Source organism: Stegostoma tigrinum, chromosome 12 (genome assembly GCF_030684315.1).
Source record: "Stegostoma tigrinum isolate sSteTig4 chromosome 12, sSteTig4.hap1, whole genome shotgun sequence".
In the NCBI taxonomy this organism is placed as follows: Eukaryota; Metazoa; Chordata; class Chondrichthyes; order Orectolobiformes; family Stegostomatidae; genus Stegostoma; species Stegostoma tigrinum.
This window is the reverse complement of record NC_081365.1, coordinates 38,202,687-38,225,863: the sequence shown is the minus strand read 5'-3', so window position 1 is coordinate 38,225,863 and position 23,177 is coordinate 38,202,687. Positions and strand designations below refer to the sequence as shown.

At 38.8% G+C, this 23,177-nt stretch overlaps 1 protein-coding gene across 2 annotated transcripts in view; it reads left to right on the top strand.

Moving 5' to 3' along the window:
• Positions 1-23,177, top strand: part of wdr3 (WD repeat domain 3) — a 68,941-nt gene that overhangs the window by 36,747 nt on the left and 9,017 nt on the right. For both annotated transcript variants that reach the window (XM_048541321.2, XM_048541320.2), the window contains exons 10-19: positions 1,809-1,919; positions 3,043-3,273; positions 7,127-7,220; positions 8,326-8,427; positions 9,304-9,389; positions 11,310-11,445; positions 12,998-13,054; positions 14,033-14,133; positions 17,106-17,217; positions 21,884-22,018. In XM_048541321.2, the coding sequence (XP_048397278.1) occupies positions 1,809-1,919; positions 3,043-3,273; positions 7,127-7,220; positions 8,326-8,427; positions 9,304-9,389; positions 11,310-11,445; positions 12,998-13,054; positions 14,033-14,133; positions 17,106-17,217; positions 21,884-22,018 (1,165 nt within the window). The remainder of the gene's footprint in view (positions 1-1,808; positions 1,920-3,042; positions 3,274-7,126; positions 7,221-8,325; positions 8,428-9,303; positions 9,390-11,309; positions 11,446-12,997; positions 13,055-14,032; positions 14,134-17,105; positions 17,218-21,883; positions 22,019-23,177) is intronic.

Below are 23,177 nucleotides of genomic sequence, written 5' to 3'. Positions count from 1 at the left end.
AATCTTTAATTGTATTATCTAGTTGTTTTTGCAAGTCTTGCCATGGGTTAACTATAATTTCAGCCAGATATTTTGTTACAAGTATTCATGTACAATAAACTCCTTTTGGGTGCTAGCCACTAGCTCAACAGTAAACTCTGTTGTTGCACCATACTGCCATCTACATCCAAAGTTTGGGACAGTTTTAAAATCAATTTTATAACTTTATAACGTGTACATATCTAAATTAAGTATTCATAGAAAGTGTGGTAAACTGTTTTAAAAGTTGCTCCTTAAATTAATTTCTAACGTGTAAATAAACTAATTTAAAATGAATAAATATAGGATAATGAGGTAGAAACTTATGTTGGATGAGTTTCTGTTCACTTCTAGGCTATTTGGGCCGACAAATCTTGGTTTTCGCCTGGCAGGCCTCAACTTACGCATATACTAAAGTGAACAGGTGATAACTGTCAGGACTGAGGAACACAGCAGTTAGAATGCCTTGACATTCTTTAAAATTCTAGCTAAGCAGCCAACACCAGCATTAACATTACTCACATTCCTCATACTTAGAATAATGGCCAAACCTACAACAAGGGTTCATAAAGTGCGTTAATGCTGCAAAACAGCTCATGGTACTTCACAGGACACATTTTTAAGACACAGTTTGATACCAAGCCAGATAATGGACTAAGAGGGCAGTTGGCCCAAAGCTTAAGTGTGCTTTATAGGAAAAAAAAATTCCAAAGTTTGAGATTTTGGCACTTGAAGACACAGCCTCAAATGGAGAACCTTTTGAATTTGGTAATGCTTAACCAGAATGGGAAGGGGGAAGCTGTCTGGAGTGTTGTTGGGCAAGAGAAGAATACGGAGGGGTGAGGCTGTGGAGGAATTTGAAAACTAGAATAAAGATTTTAATATTAAGGTAACCAGAAGCTAGTATACCTCACTGAGCACAGAGGTATTGTGTGGACATGATATAGTGCAAGTTATGACATGGACAGCAGAGTTTTAAATTACCTCAAGTTTACAGAGTGCAGAACTTGAGAGAAAGGCAAAATACATTGGAATAGTCAAGTCTGGAGCTGGCAAATTCATGAATGAGGATTTCGGCATCAGATAAGCTGAGTCAGGGACAGAGTTTGGCAAGGTTATAGAAATGGAGGTAACAAACTTGATTAAATGTTACTCTTGGACTGTGGAATAATTACAATGTGCTAGCACATTGATTTCTGAATTTATTAATGGACTATAATGATTAGATCAAATGTAAACATGAGTGGGGTAAAATGAGGACTGCATCTGTTTCTGTGCAGATCACTCCCAATCTTAATGGCTCCCTTTTGCATCTTGTTACTCCATCAGTTCAGTATTCTCAGTCTTGCCTTTCCAGAGGCTCTAAGTTACCTGCAAATCATTGTCTGATTCTTTTCCAGTGCTTCCCTGGTACGTTATCTCTAATGATCAGCGTAAAATCTAGTTGTAAGTACATGGAGCAATGTCAGTGAGGATGTGAAACCATGTAAGAATCATATGAAATTACTCAATAATGGAACACCATGGCTCATTGAACCATGTGTTTCAGAATCTATTGTCTGTGTCTAACTTCTCACTTTGCTTGTATAATGAAAGTGGGCTGGACATTAGTATTCAGGTAAGTGAAGACATTAAAGGGAATCAGTTAAAGTAATGGAAGGACAGAAGGAAGTTGAAATTGTGGTTTTGAAATAAAGGCATCTGACAATACTGATAGAAATGTTTTGCATATGGAATTATTTATTTTATTGTGCTGTGTTTAATTGCATATTTTATGGATTATTTAACAGGCAAAAGGCTGAGTCAGGGGAATCTGATGTTAACTTGGAGCCTGAAGTGGAACGAACTCTAAAGGATGAGATTCAGAAAGTCACAAATATAAAAGCTTCAGGAAAAATCAGGTGACACCTTGTGTGGCCAACTGCAAAGAATATAATTTCTTCAAAACAATAAATAAAATTATTTTCTCTAGTCAGTGCTAAGAAAGTTATCATTCATAGAGACTTGATGTATTTACAAAAATTATGGAGCAGTTCAGATAAATAATTATTCTTTACTGAAAATTTGGTAAATTGCTGAAATGGTAGAACAGCATTTCACCAGTATGATTTTAAAAGTTGTCCTGATTTCTGGGAGAAGATTAAAGTGAAGATGTTTATATTCAAAACAAAAAGCTATAAAAATATCTGAGGCAGATGGGAATGTGGTGTTGAGGTTGCAATCAAATCAGCCATGATCTTATTTAATATAGAATACGTTAGAGAGACTGACTGACCGACTCCTAATTAATATTCAAATTTAGTTTAATTTCTGAAACATCTGAAAGGATGTTGGACTTTGTCCTTAATGTTTTAGGCATTATTCTACCATTAAGAGATAATCTGTTGATTGCAAAATCATTTCTCTCGTACAGCGTACCTTCCTGCTGTTTACTTTTGACTTTATACATGTTTAAGAAAATATATTGTATATAATTCCAGTGTGACATGTTTGGGCATTTCACTCATTGTGAGCAATATTACCATTCTATAAAGGCCAGTGCATAAATTCCTGCAGCTAGTGTTGGCATAGCTTTAATGTATTAAAACTAGGAATGAAATACAGTTTAGATTTGTTGTTTTGCTGAGCAGCCATAAAACCATAAGGAACATATGACTTAGCAGAATGTGGCTGTTCAGCCCTTCAAGCCCATTCACTGAGATCGTAGTTGATCTTCTATACAAATATCATTTTCTTATCCTTTAATATGTGGGAGTCTTTCGATCTCTGAATATAATCAATGATTGAGCTTCCACAGCCCGCTGGCACAGAAAATTCCAAAGATTCACCATTTTCTGAGTGAAGAAGTTCCTCCTCATCTTAGTCCCAAATGGCCTGCTCATTATTGTCATTATTGCTTCCACCTTTAGTGGATTTCTTTAATCTTGAATTAACGTGAGCAAATTCTAGTTTAGTTTGTTTAACCCTGTGGCATAACTTACAAGTTATTGTAACTTTGGCCTTTTGATTTTGATTTTGTTTTAGATCGTTCAATTTTCTTTTATTGCCAAACGGAGAGCTTAAGGTTGTGATGCTGTTACAAAACAACACTGTTGAAGCTTACAGCCTGAACTTAAAGGTGAAAATGCCAGAGTGCACAAAGATAGCCAGGATAACTATTGCAGGTCACAGAACAGATGCAAGAACCATCGCCTTCAGTTCTGACAATATTGCAGTACTCTCTGCATCTGCTGAAACAGTCAAGATATGGAACAGGTTTGAATATGTTTGTGCGTTAAATGCGTGTGTCGTGTGTGTGTGTGTGTGTGTGTGTGTGTAAAAGAGAGAGACAGACGAATAATCTTACATCTGCAGGTGCTTATTTTGCTACTTCAGTGGCACCTATTTTGTGTCATTCTTGTATCTAAATTTAATGTGGATTTTACCTTTGCAAACTTTTAAGCAAAGAAGAGAGCGTGCAGTTGTAGCCGTGTCTCACAGTTTGGCTTGGTCAGCCTGGTTTTGTTCCACTGCTTAATTTTCTACTTTTAAATGTAAGATTATATCAGTGTTAAATTTTTAAGCTATTCACTTCAACTCTAATGGTTCAAAATGTTCTATCTTCAGCTGGATTCAAGCAGTTATTCCATTTCTTAGCTGCTGTGAATGCATAAACCACCTTCACTTTGTAAATACCTCACACATCATGCTTCATACACTGCCTAACCTTCCCCATCTCGTGGGGATGCCATATAAACTGCTGTGAGATGTTAAAAACCCAAGCCAATTAAGTAAGGGAAAAAATATTGGGAAATTCCTCTCTGATCCCTTTCAATGATTAACACTAGTCCAAGGGATCTCTCTGACTTTCACTGATCCTCTAAAATACCTAATTTTGTGTGGTTTAATCTCCACCCTGACCAGAAATGTGTTCAGTTTAATTTGAAGAAATTCAGAGATTCTGTGTTAACTGCATGTGTTTGCAGCCCGTTTCAGATATGCACAACTCCTGGGCAAATAACCACCTTCTGACAGCACCCTAATTTGGCCTTTCATCATACAAGATTGTGACTTATTAACCTCCCTAACCTATTTGAAAAACTGTTGATGAAAGCATAATTTGGATCTTTCTTTGTCCTATGTATGTTGCTCAAATTACTTCTTGGTCTATGCTTTTCTGAAATATGGAGACCAACCTCTTTTTGACCTTGTTTTGGCAACGAAGTTGCTTTAAATGCTAAATGAATATTGTGAACCATCCTCTATTTTTATAAAGTCTTAAGATCACTCACCTGCATTGAATCAAAAATTGAGCACGATATGCTGAGCTCAGACCAATGTCTTATATAAGGACAAATAGTTTCTTTACCTCAAAGGTTTTGTAAAAAACGAATATTTCTCTGAAAGTTTTAAGAAGCTGTCATTTTATATTTCCAAATACAAAAAGCTCTTGTAACATTTTACTTTAGGCTACTTTGCTATCCTGTGACTTTGTCTGAAATCACCATGCATGTGGTTTGACTTTAGGCAATATTTGCAAGGTGGATAAAGTGTGTTCATTCATGCAAAGCAGGTGCCTATTATGCTAAAAGGACTGTAGTACCATTCTAATCAGGGCCTGAACCGGGTGAATGCTGTGGCTCTTTTATCAGGTTAATTACAAGTTAGTGTCTGACAATGATAACGAAGACCTCTAGATAAATCATTCATTAGAAAATTCTTTGTGCGCTCCTAAGCAGTAGTTGTGCTTCTCTGAGTTCTGCAGGGAAAGTTGTGATATCCTAGTCTGGCATTCCCCATTTCCCTTCTGAAATTTCTTCCCCCATTACATGCTTAGAAAGTGACTACCTCATTTTTGCTTGCAGACATCTGCTCCCTGTCCTTGCCTGATGATCTCCTTTAGCTTCAGCACCTTTCCAAGTGAGAAGTTAACTGGTCAGTTATATTAGACTTGGCAGTTTTACTATTTGTGGACAGAAACTTCTATATTCTATGCCTGCTATAAAGTTGTTCTGGATGAAAATCAGCCTTTGGCATTGACTTCACATGTGTTAGTGCCACAAGAGATCAACTAACTTAAGTGAAAGGATGTTTAATACTGAGGTGCATATCAGATGTGTAACATTAATTATCAACAGATGAGGACATCATTTTATTCATTTTTGCAATTTCAGGATCTAGTTGACTAGCATAGTACTAACAGAAAACTTTTTGCATCCAATCACTGAGGGTGCATGGTACCGTTGCATATAAACTGTGGACAATGATGCAATGGGAACTTCAGGGCATTCATTTTAAAATACAAAAAAGCTTGAATTATTACTAATTTCATTAAGCCACAGAAAATGAAAGCACAGTGGAAATCCACTGCACAAAATAAGCTGCAATGTGGTAACAGTTTACCTTCCTGTTAAAGATTGGCAGAGTTACATACTTTTCCAATCCAGTTATTCTGTATTTATGACTTAGTACTCTCCTAGGAAGTCGGAACTGTTGTTGCTTGTGTCTGCGGATGTGGTACCCTACCTTGGTAGGATGTGCCCTCCACAGAAAATAAAAATTGATCAGATTTTGAATTGTTGCACATTGAAAATTAGTGCATTTAGCTTATCATGAAGTATTTTCCTCTGTTTTGAAAATGAATTGAAGTAATTGTGTGTATCTGCTGTAACCAGCAGAATCATGTTGGGACCATTACTGGTTTATTATTGCAATACATGTTCCTGTGTCAGTTCTGCATATGTAACTGTTGTTAGTGTTGTACTACAATTCCTACTACTCAACATTCTGGACAGTATTCCTGGTGAATTGGCATCATAGTTTTCTGATGAGGTAACAGAAAGGGTTAATGAGGATATCGATGAAATGGTGTACATGGACTTCCAAAAAACATTTGATAAAGTGGGCACAGCAGATGTTAGTGCTCATGGAATAAAAAGGACAGTAAAAAAATTGGTTAACAAACTATGGAGCTGGATGAACACAGCAGGCCAAGCAGCATCCTCGGAGCCCAAAAGCTGACATTTCGGGCCTAGACCCTTCATCAGCTTTTCTGATGAAGAGTCTAGGCCTGAAACGTCAGCTGCTGTGCTCCTGAGATGCTGCTTGGCCTGCTGTGTTCATCCAGCTCCACGTTTTGTTATCTCGGATTCTCCAGCATCTGCAGTTCCCATTATCTCTGACACAAAACTGTTGATTGACAACAAATGCAGAGGAGCGTTTAATGGATGTTTATAGCGAAGTTCCCTAGGGTAAGTGCTGTTCTTCATCTCGGATAATGACATAGGCCTTGGTGCAAAGGGCAAATTTTCAAAATTTGCGGTGATATAAAATTTAGAAGCATATTGAAATATGAGTTGATTAACATAGAACTTCAAAAGGGCACATAAAACCAGAAAGTGCTGAAGAAACTCATCAGTTTTAGAAGCATCTGTGGAGAAAGAAACAGAACATTTTGAGTCCAGTATGATTCTTTGAACTCTGAACTGTTTCTCTACCTGCAGACGTTGTCAAACCTGATGCGTTTCCCCAGCATTTTGTTCTTTTATTTTTGTTTCAGTCCTCTAGCATTCATAGTATTTCATTTTTTGTCAAAGGATAGATACAGGCTGGTAGAATAGATGGACACATGGAAAATTAAATGTACTGCAGAGAGGTGTAAAATGATTTGTTTTGGTAGGAAGAACACAGAGGTCCAACATCACATAAGGGGCACACTTCTAGAGCAGTTTCAGCTGTTGAAGACCTTGGTGTTTTTAAGATATTGAAGCTGACAAGACAGGTTGACAAAGCAGTTAATAAAGCATACAGCATTCTAACTGTTATTAATAGGGGAAAACAGCAAGGAGGTTATGTTGAGCATGTCTAGAACACTGGTTTGGCATCAACTGGAGTATTGTGTCCAACTCTAGCATATACCTTTGTAGGTTTATTGTTATTACACTGGTATACATGTAGATTTAATTCCTATGGTTTCTATTACTATTCTAGATAACCTATTTGAAAATGTGATAATAAATTGAATTATACTGTCTACTCCAAAACAGTTTTCAAGTGCGTATTTTGTTTTAAAAGCTGTTTTAAATGCTTGACTATTAGATCCTGAGAATTATGTTTTGCCTATCCTCAGATCTACACTACAGTGTATCAGGACCATGGCTTGCGAATACGCTCTCTGCTCTCTCTTTGTTCCTGGGGATAGACAAATTATCTTGGGAACGAAGGTAAGAAACTAAAGATTCTCTACAATTCCCTGCACCTTAATTTGAGCTGTGTGTGAGGTAATTACAAATCATGTAGCAATACTTTGCTTATTGTTAATATGAACTGAAATAAATTGGGAACAATTGCTCTTGGCTATGAGGAAGCCAAAAATCTTTCCTTCTGAAGATGTCAACTCACAAATATGAGGATGCCCTGATCTGCGTTTGTATGACTCTGATACTCATAGGAGTGTATTTACCAATGGACCATAACATGGGATCCAATAAAAATGTCATTTAACTACCCACTTGAGAAGGGTATTGAGATCTACTTACTATAACTAAAGGAAGTGAAGGGAAATATATACTTACAGTGAGTATTAATCATAGTTCATGTAATCGTGATGGTTTCAACTTCTGATCTTTTCTGTAGACCATCTTTCATTTTAGAAACAAATCATTTGATCATTTTTCATTAGTTCTTGACTTTGAATAGAATTGACATAGGCTGACAATGATGTATTGAAAGCCTGCACAAGACTAGTGGTTGTTGCTTGGAAACTTTATATTGCTGCCATTGGATGTTCTTCAAGGAAGTGAAGATTATGTTAAAGTGAAATTTTGTCCTTTGTTTATCACCCATTAAACTTCAGACACTTCAGTTTGTCAGGGGCTGTCACTTCTGTTGGCTCCAGGTGGAATTTAAGTTTGTATATGTGCCTCCATTGAATCTTCCAGAGGTTCAATATCCTAGAACATACTATAATTGCTATCTCAGTAGGGAGTTCACTGCATATTTGTGAAGACCTGATCAACTCATTGTAAGTGAATCGATCAGTGAAAAAAAAGGGGATTGAGGAAACTTTTTTTTTGAAGCTTTTCATCTGAAAATGTTTTGAGATTTGTCTTGATAATTTAGATTGTTAATGTTTTGTATCAAAGCTTGCAACACTTAAACACTCTTAATCATCAACAGGTGTGACTTTGTGATAAAAAATAATAGGCAACATATAAAAGGCATTAGTCTATGTAACATCTAAGTGACGTCTCTGAATACTAGTGTACATCTGCAGTAGATTATTCATTGGCTGCAATTGTATTCACTATCTCTGCTTTTTCTCTGTAGTCTGGAAAGCTACAGCTCTTTGATTTATCTTCTGGGAATTTGTTGGAAACAGTTGATGCCCATGATGGAGCAGTGTGGTCCATTTCATTGGCACCAGATCAGGTAATGCATTCTGCAAGACTTTAGCTGAATACTTTATTTCAGATAAGATTTAAAAATTGCCCTTGTGTTGCCCTTACTCAAATTTCCTTGTAATCCATATCAAGCAAACTGTTCAAGTCACAAATCTGGTAAATGTACTGTTTAAAAATCAGTCCGTTGAAAATGAGGCCAATCTTTTGTTCGCAGCTAAGGATGTGTGTGGAAATTCAATACAGTTTATACACATAGTAGTAATCTAAAACTTAAATTAGAGGAACCAATATATAATTCAATACGTCAGTATGTAATATTCTGGATGAGCGTGTAGCACGACTGCTAACTCCTGAGTAAATCAATTACATCAGTATTAGTTAGGCTGTAGGTCTCAGCAGCATAGGTATGTGCCATCTATGCAGATAGCAGTAACATCATTGACTGCATTTTGTTAAAAGAGGTTTTACCAGTGCTTTCCTGAAATAAATTAAAGATAGATAACAAGTGCTGGTTTTGCCAATGATGCCTTTTCTCTGGAAAAGCAAACATTTATAAAGGAAGTCCTGCTCTTCTACCCTTTTTCTCAGTTTAACATTTTTTTTTGATTTCAAAAGATATTCAAAAACACTCCAGCATGTTGACCACTGATTTTTTTAAATAAAATGGGTTCTCAGTGGCACTAGTAAAATAAAGTACTGTGGTTAGATAATGTATCTCATCTCTGTCATCCCTTCACAGTAAATACAAAACTTCATGATCACAGGATGAAACTGCCATTGTCTCTGGGTTAAATTGCAATTGTAAGCCAAGACGGCAAAATAATTTTTTTTATTTGAAAAACTTTATCCATTTACACATGTTTTAATAATGTTTTAAAATTTTGTGCATCATTCTTTATTCTAGCATGGTTTTGTTACTGGAAGTGCTGACAAGGTGGTGAAGTTTTGGGAATTTGAATTGGTGAAGGACGAAAATACAACACAGACAAGGTATGTAATGAGAGGTCAAAGAAAATTGAGCTGCTTAATTAAATAACAAATAATTGTTAAAGCCGATTAAGCTGTCATGATAGCTAAGCATATTTATCCACTTTTATTGTCAAGCTATGTATTTCAGGAAGGCCTCAGTTCTGACCATCACTTTGTGCTGAGAAATTGATCTCATCTGGTTTCAGAAGAAAATCTGTTGACATTTCTCCATGTAATCACCACTGTGGCAATATTCAACAAGGCCGATTTAAAACATCATTGGTGCTTTAGTTTCTTTTCAAGTGAAAATGTGAAATTGATAATTCATAAAAGTGCATGTAGATATTAAATAAAGATAGAATCACTTCAAGTATACACTCCTTCCAGTCAGCCAGTTAACATTGAACATAGCCTTTTTAAAAATTTGCATTTCTACAGCACCTTTAATGTTTAGAAAAGTCCCATAATGCTTCAGCGAGATGATAGAAAATAGAGCACTGAGCCAAAGAAAGACTCATTTGGGAGAGCGATCAAAAGTTTGAACAAATAAGTGAGATTAAAGGAAGAAATGAAAATGAAAAGGCAGAGGAATCCAGAGAGGGATTTTGTAACCAGAAGAACAACTTTCAGTGTTGAGGGAAAGAAGGAATCGGAATACAAGAGTTTGGAGCAAGTCGGTTGGGAAGTTTGAGAATGTGTTCCTTTGGAACTGGAGGAGGTTAATTTAAACATGAGGACTTATAAGACTTGTAATTTACAATATTGGGAGGCTGGGAATTAATGTACTTTAGGAAGAAGGGCGATTACATATGAGCAGGAATTGATGTATTGTAGAATGTCAGCTGTAGGGTTTTACATGGACTATTAAAAGTTGAAAAGAGAACAGGGCTCTGGCATTAGAAAATCAGTTCTGGGTGATGTATTCCTTGACAGTTCAGTCCTTGGGCTTGAGAATTTGGAGGATGTGCTAAAGGGAGCAGCTAAAATGAGAAGCCGTGAAAATTTTGCTGGTGATGAGGGCATAAAATTTGTAGTTAGCAGCAGTGGAATTATTACAGCAAATGATTGAACAAAGCTAGGTAATTGGAAAACAAAGGATGTGTCTGTAAGTAATATGGTAGAAGTTTGCCATCCTAGATGGATTACAAATGGCCCCGGCAGGGACTAGGCAGATGTGGGTGGTAAGAATTCCAAGTAAATGATCAGAGGTATCTTTGTTAATGATCAAGTCCACAGGAGATGTTGACATTTAGAGAATTGTCATGATTATTGGTGGGATAGTTTATATGGAAGGAGAGCTTTAGGAATCATTACACTGCAGTGAACTTGGAATGCTGCTGAGCATGTTTTGAGCAGACCAAGAGAGGCACAATGGGTAACTATGTTTAAGTTGAAGGGGTGTCTGGTGGTTCAAGCCTCAGGCAACAACAGCAAGAGAATACACAGTGGTAAGATTAGTAGTAAGTTAAGAGTCAGAATTGGAAGGAGCAAGGGGATTGAGGAGAAAGAGATAACAAATAGAAGGAAGGAATTACAGAAAAGGGAGAAGAGAAAAGCTGAATCTATAAAAATAAGAACCAACCGTCTATCTACATAAGCCAACCATTTCATCAATGATTCTGGATTTTTTAACTCCCCTTCTCTATCCAGTGTTTGGTCCCAGAGTCTGAAGAACATCGTGACATCATTCCTAAATTTTCCTTTTGGTAATTTAAATCAATGCTTCCTAATCCTGCTACATTAGTTTAGTTATATTCCAAATATATCATTTCTATTCCATTTACTAATGCAAATACATCTTTCCCAATTGTGTCCTTTTGAGCACAGGTCTTTGCAATGTTTTTTTAATTACCATAATTGATCATATTGATTTTGCATATACAATGTAGCAACTTGTAGGTTGCTAATCTTCTCCAATGTTCTGTTATGCCTTAATTACAGACTCTCTTTGCATCATATTCGCACTCTGCAGCTCGATGAAGACATCTTGTCTGTCTGTTACAGCCCTAATCAGCGGCTGCTAGCAGTATCTCTGCTTGATTGTACTGTTAAAGTATTCTACACAGACACACTGAAGGTAAAATATTGCTTATAAGGTCCCCTGAAAACCTGGTGAAATGCATCTGGAAAATAAGTCCTTCCTCACTGAACAAAAGCTGCCACTTGCTTATCTGAAGTGGACAGATGTTTAAAATCAAACAGCCAAGCTGAGAGCAGTTTTTAAATTCTGGATGTGAGATTGCTCGCTGAGCTGGAAGGTTAGTTTTCAGACGTTTCGTCACCATTCTAGGTAACATCATCAGTGAGCCTCCGACGAAGTGCTGGTGTTATGTCCCGCTTTCTATTTATCTGTTTAGGCTTAGGAAACCTAAACAGATAAATAGAAAGTGGGACATAACACCAGCTCTTCGTCGGAGGCTCACTGATGATGTTACCTAGGATGGTGACGAAATGTCTGAAAACTAACCTTCCAGCTCAGCGAGCAATCTGACATCCAGAACCTCAACCTGAGCTACAAATCTTCTCAAAACTCGCTAGTTTTTAAATTTTTAAAAATGTACTTAACAAGCAAAATTTTTGCTACCCCAAATTCATACCTTCAAAATATGATACATGATTTAAAAGGTGGCCTCGTAACCCCATTGTGATATATCTATCCAATTAGTCACACTACCTATAACACTACCAGTGTTTTTCTTGGGTAATTATTCAATTCATTTTTAAGAGTTATTATTAAATCTACTTCACAACTGTTTCCATCAAAGGAAGATAAGGTAATTCAAATCTATAATATCATGGCTTTTTCTTTGTTTTGTATTATTACATAAGAATAAGTGGGTATGTAGTGTGTTAGTTATTCTGCCAGATTAACAAACTTAAAGTTTAAATTCAACCATGATAAATTATGAAGCAGGCGAAGTATACAACTATAAATTAGAAACTAGCATGAAAAACAAACACAAATGATTCTGGGTTGTCAGGAACCATCGACTGGTTCACTAATGAGCTTCACGAATTAAGACCTGTCACCCTATTAAAATATGACCTACAGACTCAGAGCTCAGCCTGGTGCTAGATCAAAGAGAACTGAGACTGGAGAAGATGGTGTCAGTCCACTTCAATTCAGAGCCACCTGGCAAAGGACTTTAATGATAGTATGAAATGCTTTTTATTTTGCACTGGCACTAAACTTGTAAAGTACACTTTCAACAGATCTTTGCAACAGAGGCATATTTGGAATTACAATGCTTTAAAATCCTCCAAGAAGTAGGCCAGTACTCCAGGCTGTGGTTTGCCTTTAATAGACTATACAGATCACATCTTCAATGATAGCACAAGATGGGAAGAGAAACAAAACGTGTCAAGTTCATGGTTGAGGAAAAAATGATTGCATTTATTGTGATGACTTACAGTGATGACTCAAGTGCTGCAGAAATGAGGCAGCTTTGTAAAATATTTGTAAATATTTCCAGATGCTAAGTGTAGCGAATTTTACACTTATTCAAGCTGACATTTTTGAAAAAATGAAATGATCTTTCACTCTTGTAGTGGAAGAAAACAAAAGGAGATAATGTGATTTTTAACTAATAGCCAGTTCTAATATTTTATTCTTTTTGTTTTATTTCTAGTTTTTCCTTTCTCTTTATGGACATAAGCTCCCTGTGCTCTGTATGGATATCTCCGATGTAAGTTTGTGCATCTTTGTGACATCTGTTCAACGTTAGTGTTTGTTATGGAATAAAAGGATAATAAATTTCAAGACATTCGGGACAAATTAAAAGACAAATTTGGGCACATCTTTTATCTCATTGCACTTTGGAATATGGTAGCTTCCACCACCAGAAATATGAAGGAGATGGATTTTTCATGAAAACAAAGCAAAGTAAATAAGCACATCATTGAGTGGTTATTTCATTTCAAATAATTTAGCAAGCCTACTGGGTAAGTTTTATTATCTTGTGCTCCTAGTAGAGATTGCTCTTAAAATGTCAAAGATACAGCTGCAACACAATCATTCGGATTATTGATCTGCATTTGTATCATGCAGGATTCCTGCTGTGAACACATGAAGTACTGACATGATACTATTTTTGATGAGGTATAGGTCTAAAAACATAATTGAGCTGCCTACTCATGATTCCTTTGTTACACAAATAATTTTCTTTTAAGTGTACGTAGAGGGGAATGTTTTGTGTGTATTATTCACATACCTGCAAGAACAGCTGTGTATTCCATTCGCTTCTGTTGCCTCCCACTTCAGCAGTGGAATTTCCTGTGTTGGAAAGAATATAGTGAACAATTGTTTGCATAATTCTTCGAAATGCAGAGAATTTGACTTTTATTGTTTAAAAATAATCTTCTGCTTTTGGAAATCATAACACAAATAAAAGACTGGAAAGCAAGATTGACATAATAGTTGTAGATCACCATTCTGTAAGCATATATACAGTAATAGGCTTGACATTTCTTTTTGGGACAGATATAATGGGTGCAGGACTGTGTTTGTTTTGGGCTGTGGTGGAGAAGAACTTGGCTTAACAAAATTATTTGAAAAAGTATTATTTCTTTATTAATATGAGCACGTTTTACTTCTCAATTCTCCTTTGTATAATTTTTTCTCTTACTTTTGTTTTGCAATTCACTGTTCTTCATGTCTTTTGTAGGACAGCAATCTGATCGCAACTGGGTCAGCTGACCGGAATGTAAAAATTTGGGGATTGGAATTCGGTGACTGTCACAGATCTCTCTTCGCTCATGATGACAGGCATGTTTTAATTTTCTGATAGACTTAAATGTTTTGCAGCCAATGTTGACTTCATGTGATCTAAGGAGTAGTGAGACTGATTTTGTTAATAGCACTGTTCCTGTTCCAGATCTTGCTGGGAAATTCTGTAAAAGTCTGTGCCAGTTTAATAATGTTCTCATCAATGTAAAGGCACGCTATCAATTTAATGACTTTAGATTAATTCCAGAGATTGGTGAAGTTGTGCATAGACTTTTATTGCAAGGGGAATTCAGAACAAGAGTCAGGATGCCATGTTGTGGCTTTATAAGACTTTGGTTAGGCCACACTTTGTACATGGCATTCAATTTTGGTCACCACATTACAGAAAGCATGTGGGGGCTTTGGAGAGGATGCAGGAGAAGTTTACCAGGTTGCTGCCTGGATTAGAGGGAGTGAGCTTTAAGGAGAGGCTGGAAAATCTTGGGTTGTTTTGTGTTGAGCAGTGAAGGCTGAGGAGAGACTTGCTAGAAGTCTATAAAATTAAGGTACAAAGATAAGGATGACGGTCAGATTCTTTTTCTAGAGTTGAAATGCCTAATACTGGGAACATGCAATTAAGGTAAGGGGGAGAAAGTTCAAAGGGGACGTGAGGGGCAAGTTTTTTTACGCAGAGACTAGTAAGAGTCTGGAAGGGATGCCAGGGATGGTTGTTGAGGCAGATATGATAAGGGCATTTAAGGAAGAGTCTGAGGACCCTCATTCTGAGGAAGGGTCACTGGACCCGAAACGTTAACTCTGTTTTCTCCTCCACAGATGCTGCCAGGCCCATTGAGCTTTTCCAGCAACTTTGTTTTTATTCCATTTAAGGAACTTTTTGGATAAGCATATGTATATGCAAGGGATGGAGGGAATCGGACCAAGGGCCGACAGAAGTGATTAGTTTCATTTGATATCATGTTTGGCACGACAGTGTGGGCTGATGAGTCCATTCCTGTGCTGTATTGTTCTATGTTCTATGTACAGTTGTTGCATTCACACAGTTATGCCTGCTTTGGGCAGTCTTGTCATTTAAATGGGTATCATTTGTATCTCATGTTGTGGATTTAGTGAAATGTAATGCATATCTTACTTTGAAGCGTGAATTTAAGTAATGTAATTTCCTACTCTTTTTAATCTAAGTTTAGATTTACATTTGTTGAACATTAGCTAGGATTAATCTATGTTGGTCTTGTCATTCTGTTTCTGAACATGTGTAGAAATAGATGACGTTTGATAAGAGAGAGTGGAAGAAATATTGTGATTGATACATGGAAAGAGTAATTTGTATGATGAGTATTCCAATCAAGTTTAACATTTGTGTAAAAAGATTTCTGAGTTTTGAGAAATGTATGTTAACAAGCATCAAAATGAACCAGCTCACATTATAAGAATCCTGAACAATTAGAAGTGCTGACCTGTGCAGGTATATTCCATAGTGTCAATCAAGTATTATATTGGGATTAATCTAAAGTCATTACAATTGCTGTTAAATGTTTCAACTGGTTCTAATTACTGGAACAGAAATTTTGCAGTTCTGCTAGTTTTTTTTTAAACTTAAATGCTGTTACTTTTAAATGGGTACAACTTTAAATTTAAGCTGAAATAATTACAAGTTCAGAATGAGAATGGTGATTTTGCAGTGGCAGAGTGAAAAATAGAATAACCTGTTTGTGAGCACATTGAATAATAGTCAATTATTAAAATTTCACTTTGAGTGTGTTGAAATACAACGGGAACGCACTTAATTATGAATGGACCTATATTTTAACATTCATTGAACACATTGAGTACATAGAATTGGAATATGCTGAAGTATCCAGTTGACTTTTGCTTGACATTCAATTGGAGCCATTTAATAATTTAGTCATTTTTAATTTGTAAATGTAGCTTATTTGTTGAATTATATAAACAGCTGGCACACATTTAAAAACTGAAATGCTCTTCAGTTAATATGCGTTTAATGTACAACGGGAATATGTTACAAGTTCCTCCAAGAAAATATTAGGAGACAAAGATTGGTGTCTCTGGACCTTGCCACAAACTCTGTTTAGAACTGCATTTCCCTCCCTGTCAACTGCCTGAGGTTGAACTACATTCTTTCCAACTTTGGAGTATTTTTGACCACCAGGTGAACTTCTGACTATACACATGCATCATCACCATAGCTGCTTATTCCCAACTACTTGAAGTTGTCCACCTTGAGCCCTGACACTGCTCTTTTCCTGCTGAAAGCTTCATCTGTGTCTTTTTACCCTAGAGTTGAGTACTCCTGGTTGGCCTCCTTATACTTGAGATCATCTATATCTCTGATGCCTACGTAGTAGACTCATGTCACAATCATCCTGACTATAATCACCAACGTACACGGACCTCTTGGTTAAGTAACAGCTCTTTAAAACTTTTACGTTTCCCTATCTTTATAAATTTCTTCAGATCCATGGATCTAAGATGTCTGTTTTCCTCTAATTCTGGCATCTTCAGTATATCCAGTTTTTATTGAGGATAGTGTTGTAGTATTTCCAAAATTCCAGTTCCAGTTCTGTATACTTGATATCTTGAATGCATATTAAATATAACTCTGTTTCTAATGAAATGTGTTCCAGCTGTAGTATTTACAAAATCTGTCCTCCACCTTTCATTCTTCCTTTAAGTTGCTCCTTAAGGTCTCACATTTGATCAAGCTTTTGATTATCTACGCTAACATTTTCTAACGTAGTTGGTTTCAAAGTGCTTCAAAATACACCAGGTAAGTATCTCGGGACAAACTATTACCTTACGGGTGTTAAATAAATTTTAGCCATTATGTAATCAACACACACTAAAGACAGCACTTGCAAAATTCTGCAGTCATGTACAATTTAAGTGTTTCATGTACAAAAAAAAGCTTGAGGTTAATTACTAAGAAAAGGACTATTTTGTAGCAAAATCAAAAAGATCCAATCATCGCTTTTTTGCTTGCTGTTTCCCTGCAGTGTTATGTGTTTGAGGTTTGTGCCTAAAACTCACCTCCTATTTACTGCTGGAAAAGATCGGAAGATCAAGCAATGGGATGCTGACAAGTTTGAGCACATTCAGACATTGGAAGTGAGTATAGATTCAGCTAAACGAACATCAGCCTATATAAATGGTAAAGAGTATTGCTTACAAATGGAAGTTACTAAGTTGTTTTTCCATCTGAATGGTGGTGATTTGCTTTGGAAAGACTTTTCTATTTATATTTGTTCTAATAGTTACTTAGGGTACTGTCATCACACAAATAATTAGAAAAGAAGACTGCCAGAAAAGAAATACTTGTTTTGAATTCATATTCATAACTAATTAACACGTTACCACAGAGCAAAGTAGTTAGAAGGTAGACTGCAGTACAAAATCTACATGTTTTAGTGATGCTTTAATATTCAATTATTGGTCAAACTTAAATTTTCCTTTTAAATACAATGCACCTATTAGCGAAGCAGTATTGTTTTCGACTCTTATTCAGTGATGTTCGTGTGTAAAAGATGTATGTCCCTATTGGAAAGGCTGTACTTTATACTTAATCATCTATTAAAGCTCTTGTAATTCTACAGACTAGCTGACTATCCCCTCAGTTTTGAGGAAGGGTCACCAGACCCAAAATGTTAACTGATTTTGCCTTTGCAGATGCTGCCAGACCGGCTGGGCTTTTGCAGCAGCTTTGTATTTGTACACTATTTTGTACAACGGGTGTGATTCATCTTGTGGAAAATGGGTGATGTCTGCGGTAATAAGCCATTATCCAATGCATGGAGGCTGAGGGTGACTTTATAGGGGTTTGTAAAATCATGAGGGGCAAAGATATGGTGACTAGTAAAGATCTTTTCTCTGGGGTGGGGGAGTTCAAAACTGGAGAGCAGAGTTTTAAGGTAATAGGAGAAAGATTTAAAAGGAACCTGAATGTGAAAAAGTTGCCTTGGAGGCCGGTTTGTATGTGACTGAACTGCTAGAGGAAGTGGTAGATGCAGTTGCAGTCAAAACTTTTAACAGAAATGTGGATAGGTACATGAATAGATAAGGTTTGGAAGGAGATGAGCTAAGTACAGGTAAATAGAACTAGTTTAGTGGGGAGAGAGAGTAGGAACTGCAGATGCTGGAGAATCTGAGAATGACAACGTGTAGAGCTGGATGAACACAGCAGGCAAAGCGTCATCAGAGGAGCAGGAAAGCTGACGTTTCAGGCCTAGACCCTTCTTCAGAAATGGGGGAGGGGAAGGGGGTTCTGAAATAAATAGGGAGGGATGGGGAGGCAGATAGAAGATGGATAAAGGAGAAGATAGTTGGAGATGGGGGTGGGAGGAGGGGATAGGTGGGAGGAAAGACAGGTTAGAGAGGCGGGGACAAGCTGGGCTGGTTTTGGGATGTGGTTGGGGGAGGAGAGATTTTGAAACTTGTGAAGTCCACATTGATACCATTGGGCTGCAGGGTTCCCAAGTGAAATATGAGGTGCTGTTCCTGAAACCTTCGAGAGGCATCGTTGTGGCACTGCAGGAGGCCCAGGATGGGCATGTCGTCTGAGGAATGCGAGGGGGACTTGAAATGTTTCGCGACTGGGAGCTGCAGTTGTTTATTGTGAACCAAGCGTAGGTGTTGTGCAAAGCAGTCCCCAAGCCTCTGCTTGGTTTCCCCGATGTAGAGGAGGCCTCTGCAGGAACAGCGGATGTAGTATACCACATTAGCAGATGTGCAGGTGAACATTTGCTTGATGTGGAAAGTCTTCTTGGGGCCTGAGATGTGGGTGAGGGAGGAGGTGTGGGGGCAAGTGTAGCATTTCCTGCGGTTGCAGGAAAAAATGCCATGTGTGATGGGGCTGGAGGGGAGTGTGGAGCGGACAAGGCATTCACAGAGAGAGTGGCCCCTCTGGAAAGCAGATAAGGGTGGGGAGGAGAAAATGTCTTTGGTGGTGGGGTCGGATTGCAGATGGCGGAAGTGTCGGAGGATGATGCATTGGATCTGGAGGTTGGTGGGGTGGTACGTGAGGATGAGGGGGATTCTGTTTTGGTGTGAGAGATGAGTTGCAGGAAATGCGGGAGACACGGTCGAAGGCATTTCTCGACCACTGAGGGGGGCGGTTTGCAGTCATTGAAACACGAGGACTTCTGAATGTTCAGGAATGCAATGCCTCATCCTGGGAGCAGATGCGGCAGAGGTGAAGGAATTGGGAATAGGGGATGGCATTTTTGCAGGAAGGTGGGTGAGAGGAGGTGTATTCTAGATAGTTGTGGGAGTCAGTGAGCTTGAAATGGAGATAATGGGAACTGCAGATGCTGGAGATTCCAAGATAATAAAATGTGAGGCTGGATGAACACAGCAGGCCAAGCAGCATCTCAGGAGCACAAAAGCTGACGTTTCGGGCCTAGACCCTTCATCAGAGAGCCACAAAAGCTGACGTTTCGGGCCTAGACCCTTCATCAGAGGGTCTAGGCCCGAAACGTCAGCTTTTGTGCTCCTGAGATGCTGCTTGGCCTGCTGTGTTCATCCAGCCTCACATTTTATGAGCTTGAAATGGATATAGGTTTCTAGGTGGTTGCTAGAGTTGGAAACAGAGAGGTCCAGGAAGGAGGAAGAGGTATTAGAGATGGTCCAGGTGAACTTAAGGTTGGGGTGGAAGGTGTTGGTGAAGTGGATGAACTGTTCGAGCTCCTTGTGGGAGCACGAGGTGGCGCCGATACAGTCATCGAAGTAATGGAGGAAGAGGTGGGGTTTAGGGCCAGTGTAGCTACAGAAGAGGGATTGTTTCATGTAACCTACAAAGAGGTGGGTATAGCTTGGGCCCTTGCGAATACCCATGGCCACCCCTTGTCTTTAGGAAGTGGGAGGAATTGAAAGGGAAGTTGTTGAGGGTGAGGACGAGTTCGGCTAGGTGGATGAGGGTGTCAGTGGAGGGGGACTGGTCGGGCCTGTGGGACAGGAAGAGCTGGAGGGCCTTCAGGCTGTCTGCATGGGGGACGTATACGGACTTTTCTCCCCCTTGGCCCAGCAACTTCCCACCTACGGCCGTGACACCACCCGCTCACTCCATCACTGGTCCCCAACACCTCATCTTTACCATGCACGTCCAGTCCCTATACACCTGCATTCCTCATGCAGATTGCCTTGTCTGCTCCACACTCTCCTCCAGCCCCACCACACCTGGCCCTTTTCCCTGCAACCGCAGGAAGTGCTACACCTCCCACTTCACTCCATTCCTAGGCCCCAAGATGCCCTTCCACATCAAGCTGATGTTCACCTGCACATCTGCTAATGTGGTATACTACATCTGCTGTTCCAGATGTTGCCGCCTCTACATCGGGGAAACTAAGTGAAGGCTTGGGGACCGCTTTGCAGAACACCTACGCCCGGTTCGCAACAAACAACAGCAGCTCCCAGTCGCGAACCATTTCAACTCCTCCCATTCCTCAGACGATATGTCCATCCCTGGGCCTCCTGCAGTGCCACAACGATGCCCCTCGAAGGTTTCAGGAACAGCACCTCATATTTCACTTTGATACCATTGGGCTGCAGGGTTCCCATGTGAACTTCACAAGCTTCAAAATCTCTCCTTCCCCCAACTGCATCCCAAAACCAGCCCAGCTTGTCACTGCCTCCCTAACCTGTCTTTCCTCCCACCTATTGCCTCCTCCCACCCCCATCTCCTACCTACTAGCCTCATCCCGCCCCCTTGACCTCCCTGGACTGACATATCCCCTCCCTAATTCCCCACCTAATCTCACCTTTATTGGCTCCACGCCCACCTAAATTACCTGTCTGTCTCCTCTCCACCTATCTTCCCCTCTATCCATCTTCTACACGCCTCCCCCTCTCTCCTATTTATTTCAGAATCTACTGCCCCCCCCCTCCATTTCTGAAGGAGGGTCTAGGCCCGAAATGTCAGCTTTCCTGCTCCTCTGATGCCGCTTGGCCTGCTGTGTTCACCCAACTCGACACCTTGTTTTCTTAGTTTAGTGGGGAACCTGGTCAGCACAGATGAGTTGGACCATGGGCCTGTGTTGACTGGTAATGAAAGTATCCCTGAATTTAAGGAAGAGGTAGTCTCATAAGGCAGCCATGACATCCTTAAAGGACAAAAATGCTGAAAAATATAAACTCACGAAGAACATGTCTTTGTAAGAAATAAATTTTAGAGATCACTAAGTTATAAGATTAGTTTGAGAGTTCTTCATTTATTGTTTTACTTCACTGAACAGTTCTGCAGCACAGAATCTTAATCTCGTCATTCTCAATATCAGTCCTTTAGTGAGTTAACTGCCTACTGGAATCCAGCTGGTGCTGATCTTGTAGTTGTGGAGGTCTTAAACATCAACAATATTGTAAACAAACTAAAAAACAAATTGCTGGAAAAACTCAGCTGGTCTGACAGCATCAGTGGTGAGAAAACATTGTTAATGTTTCTCGCCCAGTGATCCTTGTTCAGAGCTCTGGACTCAGAATGTTCATGCTGTTTTCTCTCCCCAGATGCTGCCAAACCTGCTGAGTTTCTCCAGCAGTTTTTGTTTTTGTTCGTTTCAGATCGCCAGCATCTACATTTCTTTGCTTTATATAACTATTGTAAATATTGATTCGTATTCCACATGAATTAGTTTTCGTGTTATCAGCAGACTAAATGCCTCTATCGATTTATGTGCTCCTGAAGTTGTTTGCAAATTATGATTGCTTTTCTTTATATATTTGTGAAGCCGGTATAATTGCCAATAAGTCTGGTTATTGCGTTTTTTAAAATTTGTTTTCCTAACAGGGTCATCATGGAGAGGTATGGTGTATTGCCATTAGTCCAAATGGAGATCACATTGTTTCTTCCTCTCATGATAAATCTTTACGGTTGTGGGAACGAACAAGAGAGCCAATCATCCTGGAGGAAGAGAGAGAAATGGTAAAGTGTCTTTAACTGTGTTGGAGGCTGAAACAAGTTATTGTGCTTTATTTAAAGTAAGCCTGTGAAGGGAAAGGTTGTGGGTAATGTGTGTTGCTCAAGGAAAATATGTTTGTTGTGGAGAAACTTTACCTTTTGGAACCTGGGCTAGACTGTTGGCTGCGAACTTGTGCTTTTGAGAATCTAGGTAGAGACTGGTTAAATTTAGCCTGCCCATGTTTCAACATGCTCCTCTCGGAAATATGTTAATAAAACAAAAAATTAATTTATACAATGTCATTATCTTGGGAAAACGTCACACAGCAAGTCTTATTCATTCAAGGGATTTGCATGTCGCTGGCTGGGCCAGCATTTTTGCCCATCACTATTTATTTTTGCGAAGGTGTTGGTGAACTGCCTTCTTAGACCTCTGCAGTCTTTAGGGTTAGGGACACTCACAGTACTATCACAAAAGGGGCTGAAGGATTTTGACTAAAAAACAGTGGCCACCACAGGTGGAACAAGAAAAACAAAGACCAGAATTAGAGGAGTGCGGACAAAGATAAGGCTAAGAAACTTAGTCAAGGAGGGGTTAGGGAAGTGGGAGATGAAGTAAAACAACAAAGGGCTTTTAAAGCAGGTTGAGAGTTTTAAAATTTAGGAATTAATGGTTCAAGAGCCAATATATGTTAGCAAACGTGGGTGATAAGGGAATAAAACACGCTAATTAAGATGTGGGCTGTAGAATTCTGAATGAGCTCAGGTTTTTAGAAGATGCAACGTCAGAGGTTGGCAAAGGAAGATTGAAATGGGTGAGTCCAAAGGTAACAAAAGTATAGCTTAGCATTTCAGCAGCAAATGAGTTGGGCAGTAATAATCAGGTAATCATACGGGTGTCATAGTGAGAGAAGACAAATTGGTGAAAAGCACATCTTGGATCAGATATCAGAGAAATTGCCTAATTCTGCGTAATGGTGGTAACTAGGTAGAGAGTGGAATCCGTATTGTAGGAAGGATATTGTATCAGAAAGAGTTTATTCCAGCACCATTCACAACTCTTTAGATGTTGAAGCAATCTGTGTCAGTCTGCAGCTAGACCTGGATAATGACCATGCTGATATGCCATTTGTGCCACAGAAGTGCCAGACTATGACCACGTCCAAAAAGAGAGAAGCCTCCC